This window comes from Eschscholzia californica, unplaced genomic scaffold (genome assembly GCF_041429995.1).
Source record: "Eschscholzia californica isolate CP2 unplaced genomic scaffold, dmEscCali1.0.p SCAF_1, whole genome shotgun sequence".
In the NCBI taxonomy this organism is placed as follows: domain Eukaryota; kingdom Viridiplantae; phylum Streptophyta; class Magnoliopsida; order Ranunculales; family Papaveraceae; genus Eschscholzia; species Eschscholzia californica.
The window spans coordinates 5,750,622-5,762,133 of record NW_028238198.1 but is presented as its reverse complement, the minus strand read 5'-3'; the positions used below and the strand labels follow the sequence as shown (position 1 = coordinate 5,762,133).

Below are 11,512 nucleotides of genomic sequence, written 5' to 3'. Positions count from 1 at the left end.
AATTGAAATAGGGGGCATGAAATTAGGGTTTGGGAAAGTGCCATGGAAGGAGGGGCCTAAACTATCATATCAGTATAACTTCCACAATTATTAGTAGCCCAGTACTACATTTGTCTTCTTTCTCTATATTTTCAGTGAACAGGGTTCATAGCTTCAGCTATTTCCGTAGTTCCTTCTTTTCTTTGATGCATAAGTTTGTGTCTTCTTTCATTACTCGAGGAAGCAGTCAAGACCCACTTCAATAAAAAAAATTGGGAACTTAGTTGGGGTGAAAGAAACCCTAGCTAATGATTGTTACCCCTAAAACGCAAATCATCAAATCAACTATAAAACAATTCTCATGATTACAAGAAATACTATTTGAGGGTTTCCCCATCACTGGGTTGTTCTGAATGAGATGTCTACAAGTTTAAAGGTATGATAAAAGAAAATCTTTGGGCCATCTCAAATTTGGATGAGAAAACTTTGGAAGTCCCACTCAACTACTTCATCCAAAATTTTACCACTCAAAATCTTAGATTTCTTCTTTTGAAAACCCAAAATCTTAGATGCTTGATTATTAGTTGTTTTTGATGTTTTTTACTATGCCTTCACAAATCATTACATAACATTTATACTTAATGGATATACAATATGAACATGGAACGACTATATATACTAAAAACCATAACATTAAAACTTCTCGCAGGTGCGGCGGATCCAGGGGTGCGGCCGCTCCCCCTAGTTCCGCCCATTTATCTTTGATATTGGTTAATTAGAAAAGAAAAAGGAAAGAATTATGTGTACATATTTATATACATGTATTACTCTGTCATAAAAAGAAAAAGTGATAGCCTAGTGGTTGGTGGTCTAAATGAGTTATAAAACTTCTACAACAAGACTACCTAAACGACTCTTCAACAAAAAAAAAAGGCCAGCGTTTTGGGGAAAGCTAAAAAGTTTCCGGGGTGTGAAGACTTGGTCAAAAATTGGTCAAATTTATTTGACAATTTTATTTAGGGGAAAGCAAAATAGCTTCTCCACCTCACCTCTCTCTCTCTCCACCTCACTTCTCTCTCTCCACCTCACCTCTATCTTCTCCGATTAGGTCGCCGGCCGGAAAATTTTCCGGCCGGCGACCATTAAAAAAAAAAAAAAAAAAAATTTTTCACTCTCTCTCTCTCTCTAAACTCCGGCGAAGGGGTTTCCCTTCGCCGGAGTCCCGGTCAGTTGAAGAACAGACCGGAACTGGTCTGTTCTTCAACAGACCGATCAGGCCTGTTGAAGAACAGACCAGATCGGGTCTGTTGAAGAACAGACCAGATCGGTCTGTTCTTCAACAGACCGGAAGTGGTCTGTTGAAGAACAGACCAGTCCGGTCTGTTCTTCAACAGATCCGGCCTGTTGAAGACCGGATCTGTTGAAGAACAGACCGGACTGGTCTGTTCTTCAACAGACCACTTCCGGTCTGTTGAAGAACAGACCGATCTGGTCTGTTCTTCAACAGGCCAGATCTGGTCTGTTGAAGAACAGACCAGTTCCGGTCTGTTCTTCAACAGACCGGAACTCCGGCGAAGGGAAACCCCTTCGCCGGAGTTTCTAGAGAGAGAGAGAGTGAAAAGAATTTCTTTTTTTTTTTTTTTTTTTTTTTTTTAATGGTCGCCGGCCGGAAAATTTTCCGGCCGGCGACCAAATCGGAGAAGACAAAGAGGTGAGGTGGAGAGAGAGTGAGGTGAGGTGGAGAGAGAGTGAGGTGAGGTGGAGATAGATTGAGGTGAGGTGGAGTGTTTTTTTTTATTTCCCCTTAAAATTTATTTCTCCAGAAAATCTCTAAAATTATGCATATTCCCTTTAAAATTTCACACTCCGGAAACTATTTAGCTTTCCCCAAAGCGCTGGCCAAAAAAAAAGACTACCTAAACGACCAATCTAAACCGTCCCATGAACCGCCCAAGAGGGAAACCCTTGTTTCTCTCTCCTCTCACGTGTGAAGTCATTGGAGAGAGAAACACGGATTTTTTTCTTGGGCGATTCATGGGACGGTTCAAAGTGGCGGTTTGAGTAAAGTTTTTCAAACTTCTAGGTTCAAACCCTTTCATGCCCTTTTTGTTTTCTCTCACAAGATAATTTAAAATATTATGGATTTTAGCTTTCTAAGCTATCACTTGGTCTTTCAAAGAAATAAAAATATTTGCATTGTATTAATACTAAAAATTGTGTCTTTGAAAACTAGTAATACATATCGATTTTTCTTTCATATCATTTTAACCTATGAACAATACTGTCTAACGTAAAATTTTAGCTTCACCCTTGATTTGTATACATCCATAATACTCTATGTTATATAATGTATTTGGGTTGATCTCCAACAAAAAAAAATGTATTTGGGTTGATAATTTTCCAGTTAGTTATTGTGTTGGCGTATTTTTTCGTTTGCATATAACATTGTGTTGGGTTTTGCTCCTAGTGGGGAAACCTAGTTGGGTTTGGATTAGGAAACCAAACCCGGGTCCAAGTCGAGTTTCTTTGGGTCGGTGACTTATGACGGTGGAATTAGGATTAAGGGGGAGTCTATAAATACTACCTTAACCTAATTTAGATGTGTGTGAGGAGCACCAAAGGATGCAACACAATTAGAAACGCACAAGAGAAGAAGGGAGAGAAGGAGGTTGCCGAGAAGAGCGGGGCAGAACTTTTTCAGCACGCGCAGTCTTCGTTGTTCGGAAAATCCGACGGTGAGTTCTTCTCCGATTGAGCTGAAATTTGGCAGAACTGTTCTTGACATATTCATCTAGTATTTGTACGGAGGGATCGTTGATTGGTCGCCGGAATCCTAGTGAATTTAGGGTCGTTTTGGGCTGCAGATTTCTGGACTGTTTTGTTCTTTCTTGTGAGGGTTTCTCCGTGTTTCTTCGTGTTTGAGATTGATTCTTTTGGGAAGGGTTTGAGTCTCGGGTGGACGTAGTCTGTAACTACTTTGCTTATTATAGTTGATTTGGTTGGACTACGAGTCCCGTGGTTTTTACTTCTCACGTTGAGGAGGTTTTCCACGTTAAAAATCGTTGTCTTATTTACTTTAAGTTCTTTGCTTATTGCTCCCACTATTCTTCTATATTATCCTCGTAACTAACACAAAGGGGAAAAACTCTTGTTTCCGCTGCGCCTAAGTGCCCGTTTTTCCCAACACATTACTCCTCCTAGACTCAATTCCTGGATCCGTAGGTAACTACTCGCCTTTAGAAGTCATTTAATATACGGAAATGACCAAATAGTAAAGAAATGTAACACCGAGTTCTTGATGTTTTAGAAAAAAAGACCAAATAGCAAAGAAATGTACTTTTCAGTTAAATGACACAAACTTCATATTTCCATCAATAATAGACATCAATTTCAACTCTTATTGTCATAAATAATCTTCATCTTGTCCTTCATATAAAAGTTACGTTTGCTAAAATTAATCCATAGCTGTAGGAAGAGTTCAAGAAATGAGGTGAAGATATCTTACAAGAGAGAAGCGAAAACCTATTAAATGTTACTGTTCCAAGGTCTTAGCTAAAATAGGATATATATATATATATATATATATATATATATATATATATATATGTGTGTAAGACCTTAAATCTACCCTCACCGGAAAGATATCACTTTCAAAGAGGACTCAACCAATTAACAAATAGGGTAATAAGGACAAAAGGAATTAAATACCCTCCTCCTTTTATGCCATGCCATGAGCTCCACGTTTCCATGAGAGTACAAAAGATAGTCAGTGGCAATCACCAAAAGATCTAAGTCTCCATACCCTCTTATTTTGACATTTTATGTCATGAATGGTAAAGATACGATAAGTGAACCCATCATACGTAGATGGAGTGAGTATAATCCCTTTAACAAATGCTAGTATCACAAAAGAATTTGACAAAAGAAATTGTCCAACTGATGTAATGGTTGTGATATGCATCTCGTAACGCCCAGATTTAGTCAAAATTTTAAACCACAACCGTCACATCAGTTGGATAACTTCTTTTGTCAAAATCCTTTGTAATTGTATCATTTTCCAAAATATAATTAACTAGGGAGGAGCGAATCGGGGGACTTGGGGACTTTCTCGTACACTCCCTCTAATAGAACAAGGAGTATTCTAGTTTTTTCTTGTAGTGTTTTGAGACTGTGAAAAGACTAAAATACTATTTGTCTTATTAGTCACCTCAGCAAATGAAGTATGCCGTGGAATACACGGAGAAGTCCCCCAATCGTTTTTATAACTAGGTTTGGACTATTTGTTGATTTTTAGTCAGATGCCCACAATTTTAACATAATACTATAATAAAATTCAACTTAACAACACTACAACCACATGATAGGCCAAACGTCTACAAATGTTGAATAAAAGCGACAAGATCGTGCATTGTCAGGCCAGAACCATGGCTTATAATAGGAGTTGTTTGGTCTCCATTGTGTGTGGGGAGAAATGGAGAATAGCTCAGGCTTTCAATATAGTCCCCATAAACAAAGGAAATGGCTAAATGACCCGGCTATCGAGGCCGACTGCAACCCAAAAAGGTGACTTGGTCAGAGGCCCACTTGATCAGACTCCAAAGACTGAAAAGCGTGATCACCAAACGGAGCCGGCCATGCACGACACCTTTGGGGTTCGTGATCGGCCTCGAAAGTCGGACCATTTGGCAAGGTTGATAAACAAACGATACTCCTCTAATCAAAGATATCACATTTAGGGTCATCTCAACTCATTATTTAGTTTGAAACATTAGATGTCCGCTGACTTACCATGAAATAACATAATGATCCTTCTACCAACTAAACCAAAGTACCAATCTTAATGTTTCCCCGAAAAGGAGTAAGACTGGTGGTTGAAGAAATTCTTTCATTCCAAATGACGGAAAATTGGAGAATGCCCCGTCACTATCGCGGCCGGGACATGTGGCGGGCTGTGATTTAGAGTTAAAATTGTCTCTCTAAATCCCAGCCCGCCACGTACCCCCGTTGGGATTGGGCCGGGCGTTTTGTAACAGTGAAGCTCTCTCTCATGTGGTTGTTATTTTTGCATGTTTAATAGAGGACACGTAGAATGCAAAGGAACCAAAGAATCATTTCCTCAACTTCACATATATAAATACCATCTTCAGTACTTCCTCTTCAGTCTTCATTCCCCCACCTTTATAACAATACTTTCTTTTTCTCTCTCTTTAGAGTAAGGTATTAACAAAATAAATGTTACCAATGCATGCCCCAAATATGGTTCCTGTATGTTTAAGAAAAGGAGCATGGTCTGAAGAAGAAGACCTTCTCCTGAGGAAATGTATTGAAAAGTTTGGTGAAGGAAAATGGCGTCAAGTACCTCTTAGAGCAGGTACGTACCCACATTATTACTTATCTATAATTTTACTTCAACTAAATCACTTAAAACACTATCACAAAAAAAAAAAATATATGTTTCTCATTCCCTAAAAATTGGCATGATTTAATTTCCAGGGTTAAATCGGTGCCGAAAAAGCTGTAGGTTGAGATGGTTGAATTATCTTCAACCAAACATCAAAAGAGGAGAGTTTTCACCAGATGAAATTGATCTCATTATCAGGATGCATAAGCTTTTAGGCAACAGGCAAGTATATCTATATATATAATCATGAGTGATAGAACAATAAACATAAAGTCCAGCTCTTGTCCAGAACTAATTCATGAGTTTAGTACATCTTCTGGAATATCAAAATACAGATAGGTAAGTAGCTGGGTCTGTAAATAGGTCTTAACAGCTCTCTAACTGAGGGCGAGCAAGATCTATACACGAACTAGTCTTATGTAGAGTAATAAAGTTGAGAGTTGAGACTGTATACCATTCATTAAATGGTTATTATAAATTATTATCACATGTTGGAACGGAGGTGATAGATGTTAAAATTATAAACTCAAAAGGTATTTATTTATTTATTCATTAAATTAGTGTGAGATGAGGTGGATTAGTGTTAGTAGTTAAGTAATTAGAGAGTTAATTTTAGTGGGATTAATGTACTAATTAGTGGGGTTAATGTACTAGTTAGTGGGTTAATGGATGATTTAGTGGAATCATGTTACTAGTGGTCTTAGTTAGTGGGTAGAATTTGGGTCTATAAATAGACCAGTCTTTGTAGTTTATTTTAAATCAAATCAAATCAAGTCAAGTATTCAATTCAAGTTAAATATCTTCTTTATTCTTCTTTGTTTGTGCAAGTATTTTTAATTTCCAACATTTGGTATCCGAGCTAGAATTATTTTGTGATTACTAACCGAATTACAAAATGAATGGATCAATCCAACCTCAGCTTCCGCGATTTTGTGGGAAAAATTTTGATCAATGGTGTATCCAAATGAAAGCATTATTTGGCTTCCAGGAAATTTGGGAGGTTGTCGAATTTGGGTATGTAGAGCCAGTTGATCAGGCAGCACATGAAGCTCTCTCTCAGGTCCAAAAAGATAGTTTGAGAGAGAACAGAAAGAAGGATAAGAAGGCATTGTTCTTTCTCTATCAAGCTGTTGATGAGATTGTCTTCGAGAAAATCTCAAGAGCTGAAACAGCTAAAGAAGTGTGGGGCTTGTTGCAAAGATCCTACAAGGGTGATGAGAAGGTAAAAAATGTAAGGTTGCAGACTTTACGAGGTGAATTTGAATCTCTTAATATGATTAACTCTGAAAATATTTCTGATTATTTTTCTAGAGTTCAATCTATTGTTAATCAATTGCGGGTTAATGGTGAACATTTAACTGATCTTCGTGTTATTGAGAAAATCATGAGATCATTAACAGGTCGTTTTGACTATGTTGTTGCTGCAATTGAGGAAGGAAAAGACCTCTCAACTATGTCAGTTGAAGGTTTGATGAGTTCATTATGTTCTCATGAACATAGGATGAACCAGAGAGCTGCTGCAGGGTCTATTGAACAAGCTTTTCAAAGCAAAGTGACTCTGCTTGAAAAAGGTGGTTCTAATGGTGAAGAGAGCCATGGTAAAGAACCAAGAAAATTTGGAAGGTATGACAAATCTAAAGTTAGATGTTTTCGTTGCAAAAAATTAGGTCATTATAAGTCAGAATGTAGAGTTTCCAAGAAATATTCAAAGCATGCTAACTTTGCTGAAGATGATGTAGAAGAGGGAGAAATTCTTTTATTAGCTTGCAGAATGGATGACGATTCGGATGAAGATTCGGATGAAAATTTAGATGAAGATTCAGATGAAGATTTAGATGATTATTCGGTAGAAAGTGATGAAGATGAAGTTTGGGACTGTCCGGTTAAAGAAGATCATCAAATAAAAATTGATACTGATGATGAGACAGTAGCTTCAGAATCTCAAGTAATTGAGATTACACCTATTTCTATGAATGTTGATGATAATTCAAATCTAGAATTATGTCCCAGTTCAACTTACATTCAAGTTTTGTCAAGGTTTGATGACTACGTTGTAAGCAATGATAATAATGGGTCTAACGAAGATTTTTCAAGTGTATCTTTTGCAGATTGTAATCACACCAAACCTATCACTGTTAAAGAAGCAGTAAAAAATGTGGGGTGTACTTCTGCTATGGACGACGAAATTTATCCACTCGAGACAAGTGATACTTGGGAGCTAAATTCTTTTATTGCAGAAAAGAAGTCAATTGGATTGAAATGGTCATTCAAAATCAAGTACAAACTAGACGATGAAGTAGACAAAATAGTTGTGAAAGGGTATGATGAAAAGCCAGATTGATATGAAGTTTTTAAGTTGAAGATTAAATGACTAATATTTTTTATTAAGTCATTGAAGGTCCATTGATTTTTCAAGTCGAAGATTATGATGGGTGTTATAATGTTTGAGTTTAAGGGAGAGTGTTAAAATTATAAACTCAAAAGGTATTTATTTATTTATTCATTAAATTAGTGTGAGATGAGGTGGATTAGTGTTAGTAGTTAAGTAATTAGAGAGTTAATTTTAGTGGGATTAATGTACTAATTAGTGGGGTTAATGTACTAGTTAGTGGGTTAATGGATGATTTAGTGGAATCATGTTACTAGTGGTCTTAGTTAGTGGGTAGAATTTGGGTCTATAAATAGACCAGTCTTTGTAGTTTATTTTAAATCAAATCAAATCAAGTCAAGTATTCAATTCAAGTTAAATATCTTCTTTATTCTTCTTTGTTTGTGCAAGTATTTTTAATTTCCAACAATAGAGGGACTCTTCTGTGCATTCCGTGATGTCTCTCTAATAGAATAAGGGGTATTTTAGTCTTCCTGAATCTATAAACTCTCTATGAAAGACTAAAATACTCTTGTCCGAGCCAACTTTGTACCACGATTATCAAAATGTCACAATGTAACAAGACAAGATCACCACATATAAGACAGAAGTCTTTAATTGGACGAATGGTTCCAATTTGAGAGAAAAGACAGGCTGCAAGTCTGCAACTTTGTATCTTTTGTCGACCATCTCCATAAATGAGAGAAATTACTCTGACATCATCACGATACCAGAATAGGGTTTTCAACCTTTTCCCAATTTTTAAATGTGTATTGATAATTTACCCCTCAACCGGGTACATAATTAATAGGTAGTGAAGTGGGTACGGTCGTTCCATATATCTTTATATAAAATATTTTGTTTAACTTTTAAGATATTTGGTCCACGAACAAAATATTATGTGGATATTTCAAGATAATGAGTTCATAAATAAAATGTGTACGGAATATATCATTATTTAGGGTTATTTCTCGAAAGGTCCCCCACTTTGTGACCAGCTTTCTTCGAAGCCCCTTACTTTGTCCAAAGTACTCACATGCTCCCCTTTTTCTCATTATCATTAAATATCTGTCACTATCTCTCCTCCATCTCATCACCTCTTTCTGTCACGTCATCTCTCTCACCACCTCATCATCTTCTCCGATAGAGTCACCGGCTGGTCAAAAATCCCGACGACCTTCATACTAAAAAAAAAAGAATTTATTTCTCTATCTCTCTCCAATTGGCAGGGGCGGCCCGGGCCCAAAGCAACCAAAGCGGTCGCTTTGGGCCCCAACATAGTGAAGGGCCTCAAGTTTCGAATTTTGTATACTGACTATGAAATAATAATTATATTTCAAATAGATTTAAGACATGAGTTAAGTTGTAGCTTAGTGGATAAGGGCATGGACTTTATGGAAGAGGTCAAGGGTTTGACTCCTCTTCATAGCATTATTTGGAATTTTACTTATTTTTTCAAATATGCACCATATTAGGGCCCCAAATTTAATTTTCGCTTGGGGCCTCCCAAATGTTTGGGTCGGCCCTGCCAATTGGGCTGGGGGAAACCCAAACCCTAGATCTGTTGAAGCTTCAACAGATCTGCTTTAGTGGAGAGAGAGAGAGAAATTACTGTTATTTTTTTTAAGTATGAAGGTCGTCGGTCCGTCGTAATTTTTGGTCGACCGACGACCTTATCGGAGAAGATGATGATGTGGCGTGATAGATGACGTGGAAGAGAGATGTGATGAGGGAGGAGAGAGAGTAACAGACATTTAACGATAACGGGAAAAAGGGCTATCTGAATATTTTTGATAAAGTAGGGGCCTTCGCGGGAAGCTGGTCAAAGTCAAAATAACCACTTCCTGTAAAATCTGACACTATATTTCTCTTTCCCCTCATATTTTATCTCTTAAAATTCACACAATTCTCTTTTTATTTTTTCTCTTTTCAAACAACCCAATAAGATCTCCACTATTATTATAGTAATCATTTTTATCTTGTCTACTTAAGACTTCTAAATGACCAAAGTATATGTTCATAATTCGGCTTAAAAGGCTCGTAGAAAACTTTGTGCCCTACAGGAGCGGGCTATACTGTAGCATTATCATGAACCAGATAAATAATATAACTACCATCACAAAAACATTTTGGACCGTGACGGTCGAATATAAACCCTTAAGACCATCTTATGGGACATGGAAGCCCATTGTCCTCCATCTACTTATATTTCTATATATATTTAAATTTCGTTGACATCAAAATATACCCTAACATTCATGGAAAATTGATAAATATTTATTACTATAATATTATTATTGTTTATCATATGAAATAACATATCTTTTTTAAATACTTGACAATATTTTACTTTTATTTCTAGTTTTGTACATAAACTTCTCACTTAGTACTTATGGCTATTTGTTGTTATTAATTCCACAGATGGTCGCTGATTGCCGGAAGGCTACCGGGAAGGACGGCAAACGATATAAAAAATTACTGCAACTCTCACTTGAAGAAAATGATTTCTTCATCACCTTGGCGGTTGAGAAATAATAAGTCAATTGACTATGATTATAAAAAAGTTGTGAAGACAGACTATCGTCACGGCAATCATCATCAACCCGAACAAAAGAAGAAGAAAATTTTAAAGCCTCAACCTCGAACCTTCCCCAAGAACAGTCATTGGATATTTAATAATAATAATAATAATAATAATAATAATAATAATAATAATAATAATAATACAAGTACTTTCATTCCTAGAAGTAGTAGTAATTCTTCATTCAATGATCAATTATCAAGAAATGAAGAAACTCCTACTACTCCTACCTCTAATACTCTTTGGTTGAAAAATATTCTTTTCCAAGATAATGCCGATCAGGGGCTGAATAATAATGAAGGGGGTGAAAAAAGCTTTTGCGACATCGATGGTGAAATTATAAAGGATGACCTCTGGAGTAGCGACTTGTTCGATGATAGTTTATGGCGTTTATTAGCCGGGGATGAAAATCTTAATTAGAAAGGCTTAAATGATATTATTAATGTATGCTACTTTTCGTTTCATTCCCAATTAAGTAGCATCTTCTTACTTTTGATGATATTAAGGCTTAAATGATATTAATGTACTATTTCTTTATCTGTTATAGCTTGTACCTATTTTGACGATGAATAATGAATTAGATGCAATCTTGACAAAAAAAGAGAGAGAATGAATTTCAACTTTGACATGTTTAAGAGAGAGTTTATCCCAATAGCTGTTACTATGCAACCAAGTGAGCCAAAGAGAATCCATCCTATTTGCTTCTCACTTGCCATTCTCTGAAAGGATTTGGTCATACTTCAAACAAGTTATCAAATACTCATTTCCAATGCCTGCAGACCCTTTGAGATCTTTCTTTAATGTGTGGAAGCTTTGGAAATCCGACACTCTTAAGGGTTTTCTCCAACACGTTACATCGTACGCAGTCAGGTGGAGCATTTGATTAGAAAGAAATAATCATCTTTTCGCAATGTTGAATATACTCCTTAAAGAATCATTATGTTGATTAAGGTGCCCCTTTACTCTCCTGGAATGCCCTCAAGATATTTTGGGAGTGTTTTTGTGTTTTTTGCTCAACTTTTGGGAGAATAGGGTTGCTAATATGTAGTTCAATCTTCCTAGAATTCGGTGAATTTCTCTCTTTGTTTTGTGGTTTTCTCAATACTGGGTTAATATGTTACACTTGTTAGTTAAAAAACAATGTATATTTACAATTAGAATAGTCTAGGTAGACAAAAGTCCA

General features: G+C 36.4%; 1 protein-coding gene across 1 annotated transcript; it reads left to right on the top strand.

Annotated features, from left to right (window-relative positions):
* The first annotated feature begins 5,138 nt into the window (after positions 1 to 5,138).
* Positions 5,139 to 10,864, top strand: LOC147563570 (transcription factor MYB113-like). The gene is made up of 3 exons (XM_086638709.1): positions 5,139 to 5,350; positions 5,473 to 5,602; positions 10,170 to 10,864. Exons 1-3 carry the CDS (start codon positions 5,212 to 5,214, stop codon positions 10,747 to 10,749), a joined length of 849 nt encoding a protein of 282 aa, XP_086494835.1. The 5' UTR covers positions 5,139 to 5,211; the 3' UTR covers positions 10,750 to 10,864.
* Positions 10,865 to 11,512: the final 648 nt, after the last annotated feature.

Coding starts and splice junctions, on each gene's coding strand:
- LOC147563570 (XM_086638709.1), top strand. CDS start 5,212: ATGTTACCAATGCATGCCCCAAATATGGTTCCTGTATGTTTAAGAAAA. Junction 5,351..5,472: donor TCAAGTACCTCTTAGAGCAG/GTACGTACCCAC, acceptor TTTAATTTCCAG/GGTTAAATCGGTGCCGAAAA. Junction 5,603..10,169: donor CATAAGCTTTTAGGCAACAG/GCAAGTATATCT, acceptor TTAATTCCACAG/ATGGTCGCTGATTGCCGGAA.